The 25,460-nt window shown below is 39.8% G+C and overlaps 2 protein-coding genes across 3 annotated transcripts in view; both read left to right on the top strand.

Moving 5' to 3' along the window:
* The first annotated feature begins 621 nt into the window (after window positions 1–621).
* Window positions 622–12,893, top strand: lpcat2 (lysophosphatidylcholine acyltransferase 2). Its single transcript, XM_042516902.1, has 14 exons — window positions 622–909; window positions 1,291–1,433; window positions 3,840–4,057; window positions 4,666–4,778; window positions 5,101–5,161; window positions 5,518–5,576; window positions 6,876–6,910; window positions 7,099–7,153; window positions 7,438–7,520; window positions 7,869–7,994; window positions 8,153–8,306; window positions 8,936–9,034; window positions 10,515–10,656; window positions 10,840–12,893. Exons 1-14 carry the CDS (start codon window positions 799–801, stop codon window positions 11,016–11,018), a joined length of 1,578 nt encoding a protein of 525 aa, XP_042372836.1. The 5' UTR covers window positions 622–798; the 3' UTR covers window positions 11,019–12,893.
* Window positions 12,894–18,822: 5,929 nt separating this feature from the next.
* Window positions 18,823–25,460, top strand: part of slc6a2 (solute carrier family 6 member 2) — a 28,338-nt gene continuing 21,700 nt past the window's right edge. The window contains exons 1-4 of one of the 2 annotated variants that reach the window (XM_042516726.1): window positions 18,823–18,908; window positions 19,318–19,786; window positions 21,623–21,754; window positions 25,077–25,314. In XM_042516726.1, the coding sequence (XP_042372660.1) occupies window positions 19,492–19,786; window positions 21,623–21,754; window positions 25,077–25,314 (665 nt within the window). In that variant the 5' untranslated portion in view covers window positions 18,823–18,908; window positions 19,318–19,491. The other variant, XM_042516797.1, reaches the window with a different exon arrangement.

Here is a 25,460-nt window from a genome sequence, read left to right as displayed (position 1 = left end):
ACGGTAGGGTAAGCTGGAGATAATAGTATCCAAAATAATACCCATAATAATACCCACATCAAAGCCACATTCTCTAATTTTGTTGTAATTGCACAAAAATGAAGACATACCTATTGTACTGGGACATCTTGCCCTACTATTGTTGGGCAGAGGGGTCATTTTTAGCCCTCCTCCACTACTGCGAAGCAAAATCTCTTTGAAGAGAAGGCAGGACTTTTTTTAGGGCAGCACCAGAAGAAAATTGTTTATGAAACTGCGCCACCCTGTGGACATTTATGATAGCTTGTAAACAAATGTTAATACGTCATATTTTCCCCTGAAATCGGTGCATAACTTCCACTGTCGTTTGACACACATGAACTGTTTGAAAAATTGCCGGTTTCTTATCAGTATTTGCAGAAAGCAAGGTCACCGCAAAATCACAGACAGCACCACCTTGGCTTTTTGCTTTTCATCTGAATTGTAATATCTATTACAGACACGTCGAATGCGATAATTACATAATGCAAACATTCAAAGTAAGGGTTTGCATATTGCAGAAATGCATGCAAATCGGCCTACAAGCTTAAAAGAAAGCAAACTGAGGACACGGACCCCTCTGCGACCACGTTGGAGGTGGAGCCTGAAAAACGCTTGTCTGTCTGGTTCCGCCCGCGCTGCTGCGGGATCGCGTTCGCCCGTATGATCGCCTGATATGGGGAGAAATGAGACAGCATGGTCCCCCTTGAGGAAGTGAAATGATAACATAACGGTCGCCTCGACTACAACATTTGCTGGTTCTTCGTTCACTGGACTGCAATGCCGCCACAGCGAGTATTCGCCCTGCCGAGGCAACAATCACTGCTGCTGCCTGCGGTCATCAACCCGTTTGTCCAAGACACCAAACTAACCAAAGCTACCATAATCAAAGTGAGTATTGCGTTTACTTTAATGGTCATGCAAGGGAAAGCTTTTGTAGAATACGGTCATCGATTTTGGCAACACGGCTCCCACACACACACACACACACACACATACATCTGATGTGTGAGATTACACACACAGGCTGCTGTGTAACCAGGGCCTATAATCTTCTCCAACGAGGCTTTGACAATCGGCTTGTAAAGCACTAACAATGAGAGCCGTTGTGTGCTTTTCTGGAAAGCTGTCCAGTGATGTGGATTTCCATACTCGTGCATATGCCTGCTCTGAGGAATGTCAACAGTCAGGGTGTAGTTAACCCTTTCAGCAGTCTTCCCTGTATGGCTGTAGGCCTGTCATATATGATGTGTGTGTTCCTTCTCCATGCAGTGTGTCCTCCTGGGAACTTTCCTGGTCCCTGTTCGCGCCATCCTTCTGTCTCTGGTTCTCATGGTGACATGGCCAGTGGCTGTCATAATAACCCTCAACCATCCTCTGAAAGGAGCCGTGGAACCAATGACAGGCTGGAGACGGTAACTACAAACACCATCCTACTGCAACACAGCTTCCCAAGGAGCTACCAATGCCTCACAAGCACCAGATCCCTAAGGCTCACCAGACTGGCATCAGAAGTCCTGGCTGTATAGATATCAGACTCACTTAATCACTTATGAATCTTAAATCACTTTAAAACATACTTATTGCACAGCACAGCTGCCTTACTGACATCAGTTTTGGTTACATGTACATAATATTACATTATTAGTACTTGGTTACTCAATTACATTGAGCTTGCATGTACAGTTACCCAGGGTATGGTGTCAGAAATGCACTTTACTGGTACAGTAGCAGGCTAATATTTGTGTCTGCAAAGCAACTTCAAAAACTAACATTGCTTTCATCAGTTTGTCACCTTAGCCTACATAGTAGGAGTTTTCCTTCTACTGTTTGTTTATTAAGGTGAGCCACCCTATTCAGCATATTTAAAGATAGCCGATGGCGTAGGAATACATTGAGATTTAACAAAAATACACTGGAGTTCACTACACTGAAATAATGCATTTTACTAAAGCAAGAAGTGGCAGAAGCAGTGCATTTCCTGGGTTCATAAACTGGACAGGAAACACAGACGGCAGCATATTCTCAAAATAATAGCTCATGACATCACTTGAAGAATGTGCAGCAGCTTGAATTACTGCCGAATCATCCTTCTCTAGATCATATCTGCAACACAAGCATTACTCGAGCTCAGTTCCCCTCAGTTCTCAGAAAGGAAAGAGTCAGTGGTATCAGAGAGTCTTAATAGAAGTTACTAAAAGAGTGATTGTTTACATTTTCTTTTTACAAATATAAGCCACCATGTAATTGTTTTTATTGTGTAAATTATTAAGATGGGTCATCTAAATTGGACAGCATGTATGTCCACATAGTATAATTACAGTTTGTGAGTATCCTTTAATGGTTCACTATATGACATTTAGAGCATTAACACAGAAGCAAACAACTATTTGTTATGTAATGATATAGTGGAGTAATGGTGTCCTGAGCAGAGAATGACATCACGCAACATCTCTGTGTGTGGTAAAATAAATTTCTCTGTTCGTTGTAGTGGTAAACAGTCCGGCCACGTGTTCATATTAGCGCATCTGAGTCCCTATGTGTGTAATCACAGCCACTCTGCACTGCATTCATGCGGCAGTTTCTGCTAAAATGGCACTGGCATTGTCGTGGGTTCCCCCTCAGTATTACACTGTTTGTTCTCCTAGCACCGTTGCCCCTGTTAGTGCTATTCACACTGTTAGCACTGTTAGCTGCTAGCTGTCGGCTCAGCCATCTCCATGTTGTGAGCCATGTGCAGACAATCCAGACTCGGAATCTCAGAAACAGAAATACGCCCTAAATGTGGTGTAGAGCTTCTTTAAGGTACCTAACGTCATAATTAATATATTGACTTATAAATGTGAAATATCTAGTGGTTGGGTGATAGTATTTTAGAGTACTAAACAGGGTGTGTCTTTTAAAACTGTTCAGTTGTGCAGAGAGTAGCTGCCATATAAACAAAGTGTGCAGTTCCACAGTTAAAAGGGAAATTCTTTTGACCTTAGACCACAGCTTTTTATATGGTTATGACCAAACATGGTGTAGATGATGGAAACAAGAGAGAAGCTTATCTTGCTCACCTACTTTATGCCTTGCTGTAAACAGGCTCAGATATTTTCACAGTTGAAGCTTTTACAGTAAAATAACAAGATTAGTAAATAGTACTAATAGTAAATTTGAATACGTTTTTATTGAAAACTTAAAGCTCAGATAAATGGTGTTTGTGATGTTACCGCTGGATCAAAACAAAACTCTAAATGCAAGCCTGCATCGCTCTTTGTTGCTCTAGGCCCTCTGTATATTTAAGTTGGCAACATGTTAGCCATTAACTTGATCAGCTGATAGTATATCAAGGTGTTGCTGATGCTTTGTATTTGTGCATTTCTGCATTACATTACCTTAAGCTTCATGTCCCATTGAGTGGTAATATTAAAGCAGCTTTAAATATTCGTAGGCTTGATACAGTGGACAAAAGTCTTCAAAGTTCCAAATCACATTGTTGTCACTTTGTCTTTATGACACAACCTATATACTTTGACTTCCTTCCCTTACTCTAAATTATGAGGAAGTAACTGGTGGTGGTAAAAGTCTCAGTTAGAAACATACAAAATGGTGCAACTCTTCCTGTTACAAAAAGCTGTCCGTTTGTTTAAAAAAAAAAACCCAGATGACCTCTCCCTGTGTGACATTGACAATAATTAAAAAGGAAACATTTGAACTTGGCTGATCCCAAAGTGTAACAAAGTAGTGCCTTTTGAGCTACACACTTATTTTGTCATTCAACAGTTTTCAAAAATTATCTCCTTCAATAATCCAAAGCTTTTTCTGCTCATCTCCAGGTTCATGTGTCAGAGAGTGATGGCTGCTCTGGGGAGAGCTTACTACTTCTGCATGGGCTTCAGAGTGGTGGTTAAAGGCAAGCAGGTCGACAGCAGCGAGGCCCCCATCCTGGCTGTGGCGCCCCACTCCTCCTTTTTTGATGGGATTGTGTGCATCGTTGCAGGCCTGCCCTCCACTGTCTCCCGTGTTGAGAACCTGGCTACACCCATCTTTGGCAGTGAGATGCTTGTCATTTGCTTTGCTGTTTCAGTGCAGGAAAGGCAGTATGTGTGAGCTGTTATGTTGCTCAACCTCAAGTATGTGTGTGTGAACGTGTGAAAATATACAGATGTGTGAAACATGTTAGTCATTCAGTTAATATCTTTTTTATCTTCATCTGACTGCACAATTTCAGACCTCCTTTTACATGGCTCTTAATTACAAGAGGATTGTAATATATGTAATTCAAAGATCTTTTACTCCTGGTGAGATATTAGTCCATAAAAGAGACCCACTGACACAGACCCTGGTCACTAAGATATCACAAATAACAATCACAGATGTGCTTTGTGTAAGAGTGTGTTGTGGACTTGATAAATTGCCGTTACATCCATCTTCTTGATAGCCGTGACACCACACTCTTGATAGCTTTTATCACTTAATACCTGTCACATGATGGTGATATGATCACCAAGTGGCCATTTAATGAAATGGCCCTGCCCTATACTCTTAATAAAGTCATGCAATTAACCAAGGCTTGAAAATAATCAGTGAAAAAAATATAACAAAAAACAGTAAATATTTTCTCTTTCTAAATGTGTATGTTAATGTATACATTTTCTGCAGGGTTTGTGCGCTGTCTTCAACCAGTGCTGGTGTCCAGAAAGGACCCCGACTCAAGGAAGAACACAATCCAGGAGATTGACAGCAGAGCCAAGTCAGGGGGCCACTGGCCACAGGTTTGTCACATCAAAATTAACACCTGCAAGCACACATTGCTTAAATATTAACCTGGAATTAGCACTCACTAAAGCTACAGAGGAAAGTCAAAGCCTGTTAGCTCAGAAAAGCAAAGAAACTGTAACGCAGGATGTTGATTTGGTGTCACAGTTTCCTTTGGAGAACCACTATTTCTTTTTTTTTTAACATCAGATAACTAGAACAAGCACATACAGTGTTTACTCAATTACAAGTACCACTGTGTGTACTACATACTTCCCATGTTGTGAGAAGCAGTAGCATAACATTACTTAATAAAAGTAATGATGCTTTGTTCCTCAGGTCCTGATATTTCCAGAGGGAACATGTACAAATCGCTCATGTCTCATCACTTTTAAACAAGGTAAGATATAAGATGTAAACTGAATGCAATGTAAATGTAAAGGGTTTTTTTTGCAACAAACTCTGTTAATTGAAAAGGAAAACAATAACAGACAAATGAGAAAAAGCAAAACAACTATTTACTAACAGTTCCATTTGTTGCTTAAAGCACATCCAACATTTTGACTTAAGTCCAATCAAATGAGTGGGAAGGCTACACAACAGAATGAACACTTGATACTACATATCTCCATTCATTCATTATATGATGTGAATGACTGATGGAAATGGAAAAATAAGGATGTCCATTATGTTAACAACGATATAGCTTTCATTCCTAATGAGAAGTCTGTCACGCTGTGTGTTTGCCACCTCTAGGTGCCTTCATCCCAGGAGTCCCTGTGCAGCCTGTAATTATGAGGTATCCCAACAAACTGGTGAGCAGTTGTGAATGTTATACAACATTAAAGGGGACCTATTATGCTTGTCCTTATTTCCTGTCATATATATATATAATGTTACAGTGTCATATGTTCATATGTAACATGGCCGAAGTTTCACATAATGACCATAAGTAATGATCTTGTGAGCACAAATCTCAGGCTTCTGACAGTTAAGAATACAAGTGTTTTCTACTTTCAAACAAGCCTTTTTATTTGGGCATCTGCTTCAGGCATGTCCCTGCAAGTGTTAACACTATTATGGGGGGGAGTTTTCCTCATCCACTGTGAGGGTCCAAGGACAGAGGGTGTCATACACTGTAAAGCCCTCTGAGGCAAACTGTGATTTATGGTATCGGACCAAATAAATAAAACAGAATTTCACTGAATTATGTAGCCTACAATGCTACATGTAGCTACATGCTACCATATGATTGATGTGATCTTGTGTGTTGATGTTATATCCTCCCAGATTTCAGATCATATTCCTGCTGGAATATGTCCGGTTGTGTCTTTAAGTTCCTATAGGTGAATTTTAATACAATGAAGTGCCTCTATACACAATCATTCCCCTACTGAAAATACACTGCTATTTATAGCTTCATACTAATGTCAGGGAAACATGTAATCTTGGTTGCTGATGTTGTTAATGTCTCCTCCATTTTGAATCATAGTCCTTCTGGAACATGTCTTGTAGTGAAACTTTTGGTTTAGAAGCTTTTATTGGTGAATTTTCATCGTAGAAAGTGCAGCTGTGCTCCATTTAAGTTATTTCCCAGTTTCAGTGACATTGCAAAGCATGGACTGAATGGTAAAGAGACACGAGAACACAGATTCTAAAAACACGGAAATGCTCACCAATGAGAGCAGACTGGGGGGTTAGAGACAGGCGCTAAAAGAGATCCTTCTCAGACAGAGGGTGAGTCCAGGTGTTCCAGCACTGACAGTACATGAGGGAAAAAGTGTTTTTAAGAATAAAAGCATGTAAACATGTTCCAGCCAGAAACCAAAAATACTGGTATGAACATGGGAACGAGCATAATAGGTCCTCTATTACATATTTACCCTCACATTTTGAATAACAAATCATAGGGGCCCACCGTACTGTATCAGCTTTATAATAGAAGTTCATTCTGTAGAGGCAGAGCCAAAGATGTAATGCAATGGGAAAGTCCATACACTTAATCTGATGGCAACACTATAAGCTAGTCTGTATCACACAATAATGTATACACAGTTTTTTCTCAGTGTTAATGTTTTAATAAGCTTTATGCTTTACTTTAATTTTCCCTCCAGGACACAGTGTCTTGGACTTGGCAGGGTTTCAGCTCGTAAGTATGCTTTCTAAAGTTTCTCATGTTTCACCTATAGCATGCATGTTTCCTGAAAGTGGTGTTTACTTGCTCTTCATTGGTAAACACAATATTAACAACACAGTGTCAGCAACATCATTGCCATGTACTGAAACAATTGCTGAATCAACATAGGTAACTGACTGTTCTGCATGTGTTGTGTGCAGGAGGACGCTGCTGCTTCTAACTCTGTGCCAGCTGTACACCACAGTAGAAATAGAGGTAACAGACACTCCCCAAGTGTGCACCCGAAAATAAAGATGCTACAAACCGTTTCAGCTTTACTAGTAGTATCAGTGCCACTCTGTGCTATCAAATAAAACTAAAGGAAGCTGGGTGTGTAACTTTAATTTGCTTAAATTAGTTGTTGGATTTTATGCTGTACTCAAAGATACTATATCAACCACAACACATTGTTTTCTGCATTTTGGTTCCATACAAAGGTTTAAGAGTTTACTTTATGCTCAATGTTCCTTTTTTGTCTGTGTTTTTTTTCTGTTTTTCAGTTTCTGCCAGCATATATCCCCTCAGAGGAGGAGAAGAAAAGCCCTCCTCTGTTTGCAAACAGAGTGCGAGAAACTATGGCACGGTAAGTGTTAAACGGCCTCAGGTGCACATTCCACCATGTGTTGCTCAAGAACACAGTGCAAGAAAGTGCAATTAAAAAAAAAAAGCAAAGGAACATGCTTATACAAGTAATACATACAACATCAAACATAAAGGGAGTGCCTGCGGAGACAATTAAAGAAGGTGTGAGTGGTGGAGAGTATTCTTTTTAAGACAGCCATGATGTTATGCTTACATGATTACATGAGTGTACAATAAGTTGGCTAACTGTCTGACCTTTGCATATCTTCCTGGCCTGCTGCAACCAGTTCTTCACAAGCATCATGAGCATTTCAGCTGACCACTGTATGCACAAACTGTCTGCTTTCAGGGCTTTGGGAGTCCCAGTGACAGACCACACATATGAAGACTGTCGCCTGATGATCTCAGCTGGTGAGCTAACGCTGCCCATGGAGGCCGGCTTGGTTGAGTTCACCAAAATTAGCCGTAAACTCAAGTAAGAACATCTCACTTAAGTACTGTTGGCATCACCGGGAAGGGACAATAACAATCAAAAATATGGCTCTAAAGACTTTTTTTTAATAAATTATGTAAAAATGCAAGTATGTAGTATAATGTACACTGGTTCCTCTTCCTTGTGTCCTATTCCCTTAGTCTGAAGTGGGACAATGTGAAGAAGGAGCTGGAGGGCTTTGCAGCTATGGCCACTTCTTGTAAAGGAGGACGGATCACCATTGAGGAGTTTGCCAGATTCCTAAAACTACCTGTCAGCACAGCCCTGGAAGAGCTGTTTGCACTCTTTGACAGGGTAAGAGACATGTGTATCAAATACTGAGTTTTTGTATGCAACCACAGAAACTAGTAAATACTGAAGTTGCTTTTGTTGACACAAAGCCAGCGTGTTGAAGTAATTGTTGGTGTAGAAATATTGGCCCTGACACATCCTGCATAAAACACACCATAAATATAATGCTATACAACATAATGTGCAACAATTTTAATTTCCAATGTAAAGATTTGCGTAAATATTACATCACTGTGTATAATGTGATGCTGATGAGGACATCATGGTGTGGGTTCAGGATTTAAACAGCCCGGAGGAGAAAACTATGATCAAAGTAGTCTGGCCTCTTTCCCTGGTATGTCTACCAGAGGTTTGAGTTGGAAGCACAAAAACAGCCTCTCACATCCAGTTCAATGAGCATCCTTCTTCCTCAGAAAATCAAGGCCTCATAATGTTCCAGTAATAAAGATCTGTGATTTATAGAAATCACATAAGATATTATACCTGCATATTACCCTTTAAAATCAAAAACTGTTGATGCGAGACAGAAGTCTGTTTCTAGACCATCAAGCATAACATACTATCCATCATAATAATCTGTGCATTTAACTGACCCCAAGTACTTTCTCTGCTGTCTCTTTGACCCTGTCTAGAACGGAGATGGCACGATAGACTTCAGAGAATATGTTATCGGTGTGACCATCTTGTGTCGACCAGCTAACACAGAAGAAGTTCTTCGAATGGCTTTCCAGGTACAACAGAAATATTCTGCTTCAAGGGTTTGGAGAATGTGCTCTGATGTTACTGTAGCATACACTGAAAGAAAGATTTATCCCTAATGTAGGTCTAGTTCCCAAAATACTGCAATAAAATAATTATTTTTTCAAGTTAGACAGTGTGCAGGAGTTTGTCCGCAGCAGACATTGAATAAAATTACTCAGAAATGTGTATGTCTACTTCATTGGGTCATCCAAGCTAATGCTCCTACAGACTGTTTATGTATGTGCAAACAGAGCAAATTCTTCAACGCAACTAATCAACACTGTATAACCCCCTTTCCCACTGGACAAAAAAAACAGAAAAATCCACTTACGTCTAACTTTTGACTATCGTGTGAAAGGTAACTATCATCATTCTTTCTTAGGACAAATGCCTTTGCAGTATTCAAAGGTATTTATTGGCTCTGACCAGCAAGGCAGTGATGGAAATATGACACCCAGGTGGACATACACATTTTCGCCTCTTCTGTGGCCCCATGCAATGGTGCACTGCCACATATCCTGTCTGTCTCTGTCCAAGCAGTGCTCACGACATTATTTGACATTAGTCAGCACTGAGTTTATAAGAGAGACTGAATAAGTAACAGATAAAAAAAGCAGAAATCACTGTAACAGTTTCACCGGCCTCCATGCAGCTTTCTTCTGTTTTTTTTTTTTACTGTTTTCTGGCATGTTCGTGACATCCAACATGACACACCAGAAAGAAAAAAGAAATAGAAAGGCATACTCATGTAGCTCTGGTCTACTGAGAGCAGGGAAAGGAGTTCAGTGGATTTTCCCACATTAAAAAAACCCTGCATATATGTGTGAATATTGGTGGGAAAAGGGTTCAAAATGTTCCCCATTGATCATGCTGATTCAAATTGTTTTACTCTATACATGGTATACCTTAGTTGCAGAATAAAGTAAAGCAGACATCTCTGAGATGCTGTAACTATAACCTGTGACAAATTCTGTGTGTATTTTTACAGAGTACAGTATGATGTTGACTTTGTATACGAAAGATGAAAAGTAAACATTCACTAATATACAATAAAGAAAAGCCAAATGCAAAAGCTGTATTAAATCTGAGCTAAATCACTTGTCCCTGCCTTGAGTTGACATTAGAGCACAGCAGTCAGTACAGTAGAAAGAACAGAGGCAGCATTCAGAGAGGATTGGATAATGTCAAGTTAACAATGTGTGTCTGTTGTGGAGAGCATGGAGTCATTTTGCTGACCTGAAGGTCAAATGTGGTTTTGGACAAACAGTTCAAGTGCTTATCCAATGTGAAGTGAAAGTTATTTTTGTCCTACTAACTTTGCAAAAACTGATGACCCCAATGTAGTGTTTTTTTGTTTTTTCAAACTCACCCAGCTATTATCCCACCTTAGTTAGCTCTACTTTTCCTGAACATGCAAGAATCTCAAGTGAAAAACATTTTATCTGTGTTTCTGTCCTATTTCTTGCGCAGCTGTTTGATACAGATGAGGATGAGAAAATCACCCGAGAGGAGTTTACTGCTCTGCTGCGCTCTGCTCTGGGTGTGTCCGACCTAAACATGGTCAAGCTCTTCAAGGAGATCGATGCTGATGGTTCTGGTTTCATCACCTTCAGTGAGTAGATTTCAACACCAAGCTACATTTTGGCCTTCCAATTTCAGTTTGCATTTCGGCCAGGATATTATGGAAAGGGAGTATGTGCAATGAACATGTACAATATTGTAGTATTATTATTTGTACTTCTCTTGTCCTGAGCTACACTTTATTCTAAAGCTTTTCTCTGTGCCTGTGATTCAGGTGAATTTCAGAGCTTTGCTATGACCCACCCAGAGTATGCCAAGCTCTTTACCACCTATCTGGAGCTTCAGAGATACCAAGCAATCCAGGAGGCAAGTCCAGGTGATCTGGAACTGTCCAGTCCAACCAGTTCAGTGGAAAAACAGGAAGACAGCACCTCTGACAAAAAAGATGACTGAGACTGACCGTGAACTCTCCTTGTATGCACTGAGAGACAGAACACGCAAAAGAGTCATCTGCTCCAACGAATTTAAGCAGATTCAAATCATTTGCCACAGCAGAGCCATATTATAGGTCATGTGCTTGCCTTTTTATAGATGGTTTTTAGAGTGCTTCTTTCTTCAATTTTAGTGCCTTATAGAGATTTCAAAGAACCACTCCCCCAAGTCACTGCACAAGAAATGTCTCAATGCAGACTATTTCCATCACTAAAGTTCTGTGTGTGCGTGTGTTTTGGTTATGTGTTCATCAGAAGAAAAAAAAAATGAAAAGCTAGTCATAGGATGAAAATATGTCACTCAGTGTTTAAAATTTCTAAACCCTGCAATCTTTAGAGTTTTAATGTTAGTGAAAGTGTTTTACGATATACTTAAACTGCCTCACCATGGTTTTGTCTTGGATAAATTATTCTCTGTAGCCTGAGCTTACCCTTGCGTGGACTTAGATGAACATAGCGTTGTGTTCCTTCTCCTTTGTCTTTGTGATCTTCTGTAAATGAGTGGGAAAAAAATTGCCAAACCAACACCTTTTTAAATAAGCAAAGAGTCCGTGTACTTCTGTGTTGCAGTATAATTAGTGTACAGTAAGCTTTATTAGGATTTCTCCAGCCTGGCAACCCGCAGATGTTCTGTATTAAAGCTATGTCTACGAAGAGCATTCATGCTGCGCATTACACTTTTTTCCAGTGCTCAGGGACACAGACCTTGTAAGACGGCTGTATAATTAGCCAGAGGTTTGCTTTGCATGTGTATCTATTTGCATTTCTACTGAAGATTGTTGTTGCTGAGACAGCAGCACGTCTGCGCGGCTTTAAGTTTACTAAAGCAAATGAACCACTGAAAATAGGGCAATTTGTGAGCAAAAAGGCAACAGTGCTTCTTCACAACAGCATATCCCAGCGGGGTATGCTTTCAGATTAACTAGTGGCACTGTTATTTATTTAGCAAGGTGCATTACAATAATATGATTTTTTTTGTTAACACTGCAAAGTTTGCTTTTTAAAATAAAACAAGAATACAATTTTAATCTTTGCCTGTGTTTTTATATTCAAAGCTGAGGGAACTTGTAATGACGTCTGTTGTTTCTAAAGAGGCATAGGTGCAATGAATGGGGCTACAGCTGCTCCTCTGGTTCTCTAAACCACCACCAGGTGCCAGTAGTTACCTACTACAATTTAATTGTGTGAGTTTGTTTTTGCTCTGCTTGAGTTTTAAATCTTTTATCATTTTGGCCTGTCCTAATAATAAATGGTAGAGCTGAGGTTGAAGTTAGTATCAGTTATTTTGTGGCATGGATTGGGAAGAGAATTCACAAGTGAGCGCATGTGTACAAATGTCACATTTTATCACGAGGCACTGAATCAAAGGATAAGGTGTGATAATAATGAGTTCTGTTATCACCTTTAAACTTTCAACCCAGCAGAAAATACATTTCAGTATAAACATTTCAAGAAATCTATCTCCTTTTTTTTATTTAATGGAGCAATATCTTAAAGAAAACAATTGCGTTACTGTGACTTACGTGCTATAATTGCTCATTTTGTCTGCGATGTATTTCTTCATTTGGGCTTTCTATGACCCAGCATGTTTTTTTGTGAGGTGGGAAGAAGATATAATCATGAACAGATGCAGTATTTTTGTTTTAATGGAACATTTTATCATTAAAGAAACACAAGAATGGACACTCAACAATGTACCGTGAAGTCCATGTGAAAGTTTGTTTCTGTTGTCTTATACTGCATGTGTTTGTCTGTTCTGTCAATAAGATTTCTCAGATGGAAAATTTGTGTAAATCACATGTAAATCTGTGAAAAAAATAAACATTTTTATCATATAGTCCCTTTTTTGGCTGAAGAACTACTTTAAAGTGCTAAAACAATGAAAAGATTTTGGCGCAAATACATATTCTAGCTCAACTGCTGTCAAGAGAGTAGTTCATCTGTAAGAAGGCCATGATGCTAATACAAACCTAATATATGCTGTTGTAAATACAACCAATGTGAAATGTGCTCACATCCACACAATAAATGCAGTCTTGCTCCATACACACAGAGAAGGCTGAAATGAATGATGGCGAGCAGGTCGCTTCATTAAAAGCCCGCTGTTAGACAAACGGTGATTACCAGCTGTGATTTCCCCCTTCAATTTGTTTTAACCTTTTCAAACGTACAGAGGCTCATTTCATTTTAATCAAAATTGATGAGATGGCATGGAATCAATTAAGTGACACTGTTGCTGCACTTACAACAGTGTGACCATCCCTACCCACAGCTCCTCGCTCTTCCTTTATGCCCCCCCTCCCCCCTCTTTCCTCTGCATGTGCTGTTGTATATTGCTGTATCCATTTCAGCCCTGCCCGGGGGGTGATCCTGTCGCTGTAGATTGTGGGAGATATGTGTCGGTAATTTGATTTGGTCTCTTCGGGACCTGAGTGAGTGAGCAGCTTCTGTTGGTGGACACAAGCTGGACACAGACCTCATACGGATGGAGGGACTCACTGTGCCACGCTGGAAGGAAAGGTCAGAACCGACAGGCCTCGCTGTTAAATTGATGCGACACTACTGTGTGCCTAGATTGAACCAAGTAACCCGTCTTTCTCAGTTCAAATGGGAATGAGTCCCAGCTGAGTCCCACTCCACAAGTTCAGACCCAGTCTGACATTCATATCAAAAACTTTGAGGGTATGTTGTTTCTTACCACCGCCCAGAAGATCATCGGCTGCCCTCCCCCCTCCCCGGTAGATCTTTACAGTTTCCGCTGCCTAAATAAAGCCCAGAGCATAAAAAAAGATCCTTCCCATCCCAGACACTTTCTGTATGAACTGCTGCCTTCGGGCAGACGTTTCAGGACAATAAAAACATGAAGAAACAGACTAAAAGACAGTTTTTACCCAAAATCCATAACTGCGCTTAACAATGCCAAAACATGAACTATGCAATATCAAGGAAATGAATTGTGCAATGTACACCAGCAAAATATAAAAATGTCTTGTATTCAAGGTATGATGTGGGTGTTTTTTTCCTTTTGAGAATTTTTTTTTTTTTTAATATATTTTTTTATAGTTAGTTTTAGGAGGATTTTTCTTTTATTTACTTATTTATATACCTTTACTGATGCTTGCACTTTACTGTTTGCACTTGATAGGATTGCATCCAATTTCGTTGTACATGTACAATTACGATAAAGATATTCTATTCTATTTTATTGAACAAAGAAAAAAACATTTTTTTTAGGCTTAACGTTCCACATATTCAGGGGCAGGGCAGCTTGAATGACAGGCTATCTGTGAGGTGTTGCTGCACATGAGTCAGAGCGACCCCTCACTCCTCCCCGGCTCCACCCTTTCATCTATATATGGTCACTTCTTGCTCCAACAAAAAGATGGTGATGAACGAAGTTTCAAAATCGAGGCTTAAAAACTGCAGTCCACAAACCAAAGATTAACGTCAGTTTATATATGGTATGGTATGATCACATTCTTTTTACATCTCCATAAATTCAGAATATGCAGATTTTAAGATGCACGCTTTACCTGCCGGACTACAATGCAACTAATGGTACAATGTCACTGTGATAGTTCAACAATTTTCTGAAGAAAGTGAAGAGGGATGGGCCTCTTTAGCACATGGACATTTTAGGAGTGTTACATAAGAGGGAGAAATCAAAGTTATTTTATGTCCCTCAGGACTTCCTGCTTATAACAACAGGATACCTGTCCTGGGTGTGTATATACACTCCTGTGACCCCTCCTTTGTCCTGCATGACAAACTTGGATGTATGGCTTCAAACATTCAGCACAAGAACTACTGAGTGAGTGAAAATACCGTAAAGGTGAGGGAATAAGGAATAGTTAAAGGTATTCTTGCCTATTCTGTACACATGACTGAAACAATGCCTTTGATAGGTAATGAAAGAGCATCTGATGCTTACAATGACTGAAATAGTCCAACCCATATCTTATGCATCATTTAAATACATTTATCTTTATGAGGCACTGGTATTGGTTATTTTGGCATACTTTGGGGTGTCCAGTATAATTTCCAAGAGAATTCTCTGAAATCTGAACAATGTTTGGCAGCATGACAAACCTTTGTAAAGATGGACCGACCCACTGCTTTGTCCACTCATAACTGACTTCTGTGCAGCTACTGAGTGCATAGAGTTCATTGGACTCTGAAGGGTGTTAGCTTCTATAGGGGCTGGCATAGTGTGATTTTCTACACATTTTTGATGTGAGTCATGCACTCACAAACACACGCTCACACAGCACAAACATCTTGCACCACCTTTGACTCCTGCAGTCTCGAGCCTGGCAAGCTGTCTCCTTTCAGCCCTTCAGGGAGTTCCTCCAAACCTCATTGTTACGTTTCCTTATCACACTAGATGACACCTTGTTGACTTTCTCTCCTATTATTCTCTCAGGAAAGTGATTGTTCCTCATTTCCTGTGTGATGGTTTATAGGAACAGTGAAGGTCCTGGTGAGGGCAAGGTTTGGGGAATCGTATAAAACATCAGCCGTCCATCACCGGTATCTGCAGCCCAGGTTTGTTCTCTTGCTCTGTTGTTTTGGGTGTTACACATCTCGGCATTTGATTCTTTTCCAGATGTTTTTTGGACGACAGGCTACAACTTTTCCTGTGTAATTTTAGAGGATGGGTCAGCATGAGGTTGTGGAAAAGACATTTGTCTTTTACTTTTCAGTGAGACTTACCAAATAAGGTGTTGAAGTGTTTATATGTTCCAAACAAACTCAAGCTCATCCCTCTACACTCTGAGAGACAAGGAAAAACAATTTCAATCACTGTTACCAATGTCTCTCTTTTTCTTTCTAGGAACCAAGTGACAGAAAGTACAATGTGTTACAGTGTGTATAACAGTACAACAACATGGCTGATGCAACAATTACATAAGAGAAGAAAATAAAAATGTCTCCTCTGAGAGATGTACATTTAGTCTGAATCTTACTGTGAGACTTGCCAGTCAATCACAGCTTTTTTCCCCACTTTTTTTCCCAAAGCACTCTCACACTTCAAACAGCAACAATGCCATCCTCCTGCTGTCAAGCCTCCCTTTGTGTGCCCCCTAATTACTACCCACTAATCACACTCAACATGCATGTGCCCCCTACTGTGTTCTTCATTCACCAGTGGCTTGGACATTTAAGGAATGTGACTGCTGAAAGATCAAACTCTTTATATATACGCGATATTTAGATAGGGACTGCCAAAAAATGAGTTATTTTTTTAAGCATTTTGAGGACAATGGCACTACATCCTCTGAGATATATTTTAGAGTATAGATGTTGGCTGAAGCATGAGATGAGTTGCTGCTAAGGGACTGGCTTTAGTGCACTCTGCCTTTTGTTGGCAACATTTTCCAGATGTGGTACTGTCAAATGTTGCACTCTGTGACTGGACATCTAAGTCAAACTGCTATTTCTTCTCACTGAATATATAGTGCACATAGGGAATGAGACTTAACATTGCTGAGGTGCTTAAATCTTTGCAGATACTAGTAAAGCTCAGAGAGAGAGGCCTAATGACACTCCTTCTTCTGTGAGGCCCGCAGAGATTTAATCCAGAGTGTTTTAATGGGGTGCAGAACAAAAAAAACTCCACTCAACACAAATACCATGACCTGATTACCATGTTGTAATGACCTGGTACTTAAAGTCTATGGAATGACTAAACAAGAAATGCAATTTTTTGTGAGGAAAAAGGTCAAGAATCAATGGGCATTTTCTAGATTCGAAAATCTGACTCACACAGCACAACCGGGAAAGTCTCAGTTAAGTTATGTCATCAAAGATCCAGAAATGGCCATTCTGAGTCATTCGTATTTGTACTGTTTAATTGAGGCACTTTTTATGATGCAGGATTGACACTAATGACAGAGTTGATAGGATAGGGTAGGATAGGATTGGTAGAACAGGATAGGATTCAAACACAAAAATGCAAGTGCTAAAGTACCACCATGCAAACAGTAAGCAGCAATAACATCAATAATATTTAATAACACTGAATAAATAGATGGTTGGTGGGAACTACTGTAACTGACACTGTGGGGTCATCTAAATACTCAGAGCAAGCCAATCGGCAGAATAAATGTTGGCATTTTACATCTCTGCAAACCACGAATATGTAACATTTGTACATTATTATGTTGAGGATATGTTGAAATTTACATTTCTTTACATTTCAACAACACTGTGGTTAATGCGTGGTTATATTTAGGCACAAAAAACACACACGCAGCCTTCTTGCCTAGGTGTCATGTTATACTCTCCACCTTCCAACAATAAAGTCAGCTTTATAGACGTAAACACAACAGCTTCACTTTAGAAATGTTTATACTATGTATATGAAACAAGTAACAGTGCATTTTTTTCAAAAGTAAGCACTGACACCTTAAGACAGAAAGGAACAGAAGTAGTGCTCTTTGCTGTGACCCTAACTAAATGCTCAGGTTAAATACAGAGGGTCAGACTGTGACTGCTGCGTCTTGTTTCATTAGCTTCTCATCCTCAGGTCATCATTGGAGAGCCCGAACATTAAGGAAGAGAAGTCAGGTCTCAACAATTGTTCGCAGCCAGAAGCTGGGATACAGGATGATCGAGGCAACAGGTGAAGGATGATATAATTTTGCCTTTAGCAGTCCCATTCACTTGTAATGGGAGCAGCATGACTATGAGTTTAGGTCCCACTTGTGTTTGTCAATTTTCTATATATACACCTGCTGTACATCTTTAAGTCACATCATGAAGGACAGTTTCCATCAAGCCATGCTACTGTGCATCATTTGTGAAATCTTAAATTTTAAGAAACCCAGTTATCAAATGTACACTACTTATTTAGAAATGCACTTCCCATCAAACACTCTCATGATGTAAAACAAAACCTTTGGTAATTCTTGGCAAGAGACACCTGACAACACAAGACAAAGTGCAAAAGAATAGAAGTAATTCTGGAGAAAACAACAGTAATAACACATTACTCTTCCTTGTTACCTGGTCTTTTGCTTTACCATCACTGCAGTTATTCAATCTTCACAAACAAAACGCCCAAAACCAGCCCTATTAGAGTTTTATAAAACAAGCACTGGAGAGCAAAGAGGACATTCATTGACTTTAATAGGATGAACTGATCAACCATATCTAATAAAAATCATTGCCCCAGGCTAAAGCTGCTGTAGAATTGAATTACACATGGAACACAATGCTTTCATGGCTTCTTAGAAAACTGTAATTCAATCTGTTTAGTACAGAGAAGAAACAGATAAAGTCCAAATTAAAACATTAAAAAAAGTTTTGTTGCATGTGAAATTCAAGCACTAATATAAAGCTGAAGGTAAAGCAATCTTATGTCTCTTGAAAAACCTTAAATGCAGGTGCTAATGTCAAAACCAAAATATGATTTGGTGTTTTCATTCTACTCTTGACATGGAGGACTCTTCTTTTTTTTAAAAAAATAGCATAAAGTTCACATGAAGGTTTTCTAAACAGGATATTTGATTTAAAAATAAGGTAATGAGTCATATTATCTTCCACTCTACTTGGATTAATCTTAATTCCGCTGTGCTCCCGACTGCTTGCTGCACTGATAAGCCAGAAGTTTATGAGAACTCAGGCAAAAAGCGATCATGCCAAGTCCACATCAAACTGGAGAGAAAGTGTTCAATTATAAAATATCACGTGGAAGAGAGAGAGGAAACCGATTTAAAAGCACGCATTTTATATCGTCTCTGCTGGAGAAGGCGAGTCTTATAGTTCCTTCAGAATGGGCAGTCTCCCCTCAGATGCATCTGGACAACAGCAGCATCGGGTCATGGAGAAGTGTCCCTAGCTTTACCAAGTACGGAGGACAGCCTTTCAGCTGCAGACCTTTAATTTACTTTACTAACGGTGACATATTGAAATGATTTGTTTCTTATTATCCTTATGAAGGACGTTTTTAGGTGATTTTAATGAGGTTGACTATTTCTCGCGCAATACGCTCAGTGCGCGGTGACGTGGGGAGGAATTCGCTCCGAAGTGTCTTTCACCTGCTATTGCTGGGCATCTGACTACAGATAATGTGGTTTATGTTAATACTGTAGTGGTGTAGGTAGCACACAGACATTAGGTCTGACAGCTGTAGGGGGAATAATGTCACCTGTCACCCCCCTAACCTGTATTTCTCGCTATGCGTAACTGTACTGAAACTTTACGCACAAACACAAAACCTCTCCAAACTATTCTTCTCTCTCTTCCCTCCTCTCCAGCACATGTACGCGGAGGTAGCAGCTTCTTTCGGTGGAGAACACTCGCTTGTCCGGTTTTTGTCCGCGGGATTGGCGTCCTCAAGCGCACCGACTCAGACCATCAGCTCCACCAGAACCCGCAGGGCGCCGTGAGAGCACCGGGCCAGCGTGGGCTTCGTACGCACCGCAGAGAAGATGAATATCCAGGTTCTGCCAGAACACAAGCTCTCGTCGGTGGCCCCGCTGAAACAGTGCAATGTGGAGAAAAAAGAGGTAGAACTGATACTGGTGAAGGACCAGAATGGCGTTCAGTACACCAGTTCCAACATCATTCCCACCCCTGGCCGCCTCGCAGGTCCTCCAGGATCCGGCGAGGACGACCGAGAAACTTGGGGCAAGAAAATAGACTTTCTCCTGTCGGTCATTGGCTTCGCGGTGGACCTGGCCAATGTTTGGAGATTCCCTTACTTGTGTTACAAAAATGGAGGAGGTGAGTAAACTATGTATGTCTGATCTATTACAGCGCGTGCACGCATGTTTCAATATTTAGAAGAAATCAGGAAACTTATCACGGCGCACCGCCGGGCTCAGGTAACTTATTGCAGTAAAAATAAAGAATAAAAGGCGTGATGGGGTCGACAAGATACACTGCAAGTTATAATGAATCTCTATAGTACAATTATAGTAGTTTTTTCTTCATTGATGTCCTTCTTTCATTCAGCTTTCAGGTGCCAAATAGTCTCTATTTCTACTTTCAAGTTTTTCAAAAAATGTTGTTGACACTGTCATACAGAGCAATTACTGCATGTGTTATTTCAGATAAGATTTAGATTAGATTTCAGTGATTTTTCTTTGTTGTTGTAATTTTTCCTTTAATCTCCTTCAATTAACTTTTTAATAGTCCCATGCCTATTCATGGGGAAGTGAATTACTGTAGCTTACATGATGAAGGAAATACCTCATTTCATCAAGGCATGCAAATGGAAAAAGTACAGTGTAAACTGTATCATGAGAGACTGTCGCAAGAAAAGTCACTATGTCTCCTGCCAAATTCATGATAATTTTTGTTACCGGTGTTGAGTATACAATTTATGATAACAAGATATAATAATAATCCAGGCTCCTGGTTATGTAGCCAGTCTGAATACAAAACAAGCACCCGTTTTACTATTTGTAACTGAAGGTGCAATTAAGAAAGCAGGGGGGACAAAGTAGTTTGTGTTGTTCAATCACAAAGAACAGGTTGTTTTCAACAGTATTTTATCTTAAATAAATGTCAGTTTTCCTTTCATTTTTTGCAAAGTAGAGGAAATTTATGTTAACAAAATAATTACACTGCAATTTTAAATTTAAAAAAGTGTAAGCTTGGCTTCAGCCCACCACTACCCTGTAAAGAATATGTGGTTACAGACACTGGATAGATGGATTTTAAATCGCTTTAATATCGTGCCTCTTTGAATTCTTAATATTCATTAATAGTTCATCAGAAACTGTTTTGGCTCACACAGTGAAGAAAACGTCTCTTTTTAAAAAAAAAAAAAAAAAAAGGCACACACTGAGCTGCTCTGAAGTTCAATATTTTTAGATGAATTATAAAACATTTCAGCATCTACTTATACATTTTATGAATATCTGCTTTATTGAGTGTAATGTTTAATGTCTTTGCCTGGTCTAATGTTAAATTAAACAAGTGTCTTAGCTGAGATTTACAGTAATTCTGAACATAAGTGTAAAAGATGGACAACTTTCGTTGTTTTCACAACTACTGTACACTAAGGCTGCGCTGTAGTGAGAGAGAGAAAAGAAAGTACAGTGTGTGTAGTTGAATCAACAAAGGATGTGTTTTAAACAAAGTGTTGTTTTACTCTCAACACTCATCAACAGAGTGCTCACTAGAACATGTGCCCTGTCCCCTGTTTGCCTCTGTGTCCATTCACGTGGCGAAAATCAACATGTTGTGCTCAGTGCCCCAAGGGTCAACTCCACCGCTGGCCTGTCAATCATAATGGCCCTCAGCAAAATGTATTCATTACCGTAGATAATGTGTCATTTGTGATGGACAATGTCAACAACAATTCAATTATGGGAGATCATTTCCTTGTTGGTGGATGTGTGCTACCGACGCACAGCGTGAAAATAGCTATGAGGCTTCCTGCTTGCATGTTATGGTGTGTTGTTTTTTCCAACAATGTCAGGACCCCCGACTGCCACTTTTTTTCATGTGTTTTGTCTAGCACTTATTTCCCCATTTAGCACCTATCCTACAACATCAAAATATGAGTCACAGCAGGATATTAGCATGACATGTAATTGTTTCTCTTTCCAGGAGCCTTTTTGATCCCATACATTCTTTTCTTGGTCATTGCGGGGATGCCATTGTTCTACATGGAACTTGCCTTGGGCCAGTACAACAGGGAAGGGGCAGCTACAGTTTGGAAAATTTGCCCTGTCTTTAAAGGTGAGCTTTAAAACAAACACACCTATTATGCATCCACATGAACCTGCATGTCCATTCTCATCCATTTCCTTCTAACCCCTTAAACTGTGCTACTTACAGCTCAGACGTGCTCTTTTTTTGTTTCTCTTCAGTGTCTTGCCCTTTAATTTCATCCCTTTGTTCTTGTCCCTTAACCCTCATAGGTTCATAAATGTCACTTGTAACTAATCTCCCTCTGTCACATTACCTTTCACCGCTCTGTATTTTTTAAAATCTTTCCGCTTGTGCTTCTAACCTTTTACCCTCGTCTGTCTTTTTTCAAATGTCGATTTCAAATGAGCGAAGCAAATTCAAACCAGGCTAGTGTCCATGGCATGCTGGGGAACACAGTTGGGGTCAATGCAATTACAGGTCAACTGATTAAATTAGTCTGAGATACAACCAGAAAGCTCAAATCAAAAGGAACCTATTACATATTATTATAAAGTTTTGGACACATACAAGAAAAACAGACTTGCATAGATGTATGTTGTGTTAACTTAAAAGGGCCCTATGTGAAATTCAGAGTGTATCGGTTGTTTGCACATCATTCTCAACATGGACATGGCTGAGTCGGAGGTAAGCAGCCTACAGTGCTAACTCCATAAACAGTGCTAAACAATGGCAGCGGTGCTGACAAAGGTAATGGTGCTAACCAGGGGCGAACTGGAGGATGGGCACTACGCTTCCACAATGATGCCATCCTAATATCATCTGTTACCGCCATATGAATGCAGTGTAAAGTAGTGGTAATGAGCTGGCCAGTGGGATACACAACACACATGCACTAACATGCATGGTGGCCAAACCAAGACTGCACAGCAAACCACAGAGGAAACTTGGATAACCACACATGGTTTCTCTATACATTCATTTATCCGTGGCGGCCAGACACATTTAGAACATCTGCTGCCAAGTTCTGGTTTGTTATTTTTGTAGCTGGACTGTTCACTAGGAGCACTGTTGAAATATAAAAAGCGTTTGGTTATTGATTGCCCCACATTGTCGGAGTGCAGCACATACTCTGGGCTCAGACAGAGCAGCAGAATGCCAGGTGCGGTGAGAGTGAAAATTAATCATTTATAGGCTACTAAAAGTTTCTCTTTGCAGAAGCTGCTCCTCTCATCCATCGATCTGATCTACTCAGCTCTGACTGGATCAAAAGATCAATTATACACTCCATGGCTCTAAAACTTCTAAAACTGCTGCTGAATGATAAAAGAAATCAAATCGAGTTTTGCCTGCACTGCAATCAAGTACCCACAAAAATGTCCAGATTTAGAGAGGTGACACAGAATGATAAAAAAGGATGCACACAAGATTAAAAAAAAGGGAAGCCAAAAGACAACACCAGCAATTTGATGATAGATGCAAACTATTTAGAAAAGCACTGCAAGAAGCTCACAACACAACAGAAACTGTTTCCAGGTAAACTGAAAAGTTATGTACATGGCTGGGAATACCTTGCCCCTCTTCTCATTTTTTCTCAGTTTATACATTCCCAATTTCTTTCCTTGCCTCCTCTCTTCGTGTCTTAGTCCCTCCAATCTTCTATGTGAGTGGAGGAGTCAAGACAACAGGTACTTAAAAAAAGGAGACCTCTGTGCTTCGGAGACGTCATTTTAAAGCAACATCAATTAAATATGACGTGTTGCACAGCTGCTTTATCAGCGGGGTGCGTCACACCTCTTTTATATGTCATGGGTGCTGAAAAGACTAATACAAAGGATGTATCTGGGCATCCTTGCACATAGCTTCTCCAACAAACCTTCCATCAAGATGCATTTAAAGAATTAAGACATCCTTTATAATGGGGTGCTGAGATAGGTTTTTGGGTCACAAAACAGAAATGAGAAGAGCCCTAATTTTTGTTGTTGTCCTGTCTCTTAGAGGTTTTATAGCAGCTGGCATATGTTATTTTGCATTGCTGCCACTCTCTGGAAGTAGTCCATTACTTGGCAATCTATGCTTGTTTATTGCCAATCCAGCAGTTCTTTTCCTAAATGCTGCAAATGTGTTGTCAAATTGTTGAAGATGCTTCCTATCTTGCTTGCATAGATCATCGAGAAAGAGATCAAACAACAAGCATTTGAAAATCCAAAGCTACAGATAAGCCAGACTTCTACTTGCGCTGTGCTCTTTCATACAACAGACTATTATTTGAAGGAGCATCTCTCAAATACTGTCAGACAAGAAACCTCAGTCGGCACTACTAAATCAGCACCAGTCCCTGCACACTTTGGCTACAGGAAGGGTTCGTTTTCTTTCCTGCTTAGAATGAGTGGTTAACAAATGTATGGCTTCTCTGTTTTTATGAAAGGATATGATATTCCAAAACAAACAAGTCATCCCAGAATTTACTAAAGAGAAAATTAAGTTAGTTTAAGTTCAGTTTTGGTTTGACAAATAATGACTGTAGTGTACCCTCCACTACACGGCTGAGGTTAGGATATGTGTATCTCATAGTGATAAGATGGTGATTGGGGCTGGAATATTTTGAGGTGCACAAGTCTCAGATATTAGGCAAACATCACAAACGTTTATCAACAGAACTTTATTACATAGGCGACTTTTTATCTACGTAGCACATTAATGGTGGTGGGAGATGTTCTTAGAGACTGGGCATCAACTGATATGATTAATGTCAATATTGCTTCAAATACAAAATGTTTACCATGTATCCATAATTTGTTGCTTTTTTGTTTTGCTTTGTAATAACTGAAATGCATATATTCCTTTGATATTTGGGGTCTTGAGATTGGAGTAAAACAAATATAGTTACTCAATATTATGACACATAATACAGTAAATGTATCTGCACATATCAGCAATACTAAGATGCAGCATAGCTATACAAATTATTTGGAATTCACAAAATGAAGCCTAAATTAATAACAGGAAATAAACCAAACATTATTAATATAGCAGAAATCACTAATTGCTTTGTAAAAATATAGTGGAGTATGGCACCCTGGGCAGAGAATGAAGTCACGCTACCTATCTGTGTGTTGTTTTCTGAGCTTCTCTGTTCTGGTAGACCGTCTGTTCAAATGCATGAGTCCACTGTTGCTGTTACAAGCTCTGTTAATTGAGTTAGCACCATTAGCTGTTAGCCACCTACTCAGCGATCTCCATGTTGACAACTTTGTGCAGACAATCCGAACCCAGACTCTGAATCATAGATAGGCTGTGAATGTCTCATACAACTCCCTTAAGTAATTTTTAACTAGGCTGCAACTGCACTGGGCATAGTGTGAGTAATAACATCATTTTTTCTCCTAACTAATAACTGTGTGTTCCTCAGGTGTGGGCTACACTGTGATCATCATAGCCCTGTATGTTGGATTCTACTACAATGTCATCATCGCCTGGTCCCTCCACTATCTGTTCTCCTCCATGACCACTGAGCTGCCGTGGCTCAAATGTGGCAACATCTGGAACAGTGAGAACTGCACTGACCCCAAAGCTATCAACGGATCCATCATCGGCAATGGAACGTCTTACGCCAAGTACAAGATTACTCCAGCGGCAGAGTACTATGAGTAAGTGAACTCTGAAATTCTAATTCATTCATTCATGTATCAGAAAGTAGCCTGTGTAGGTAACTGCACGGATTAATTTAAATGCTGCTTTTCGTCACACCTTTTCAAGTGCCAGACCCAGATTACCTTACCACATATTGTGCAAA

The sequence above is a fragment of the Plectropomus leopardus genome, chromosome 1 (genome assembly GCF_008729295.1).
Source record: "Plectropomus leopardus isolate mb chromosome 1, YSFRI_Pleo_2.0, whole genome shotgun sequence".
NCBI lineage: Eukaryota > Metazoa > Chordata > Actinopteri > Perciformes > Serranidae > Plectropomus > Plectropomus leopardus.
This window is presented reverse-complemented; position numbering and strand designations above follow the sequence as displayed.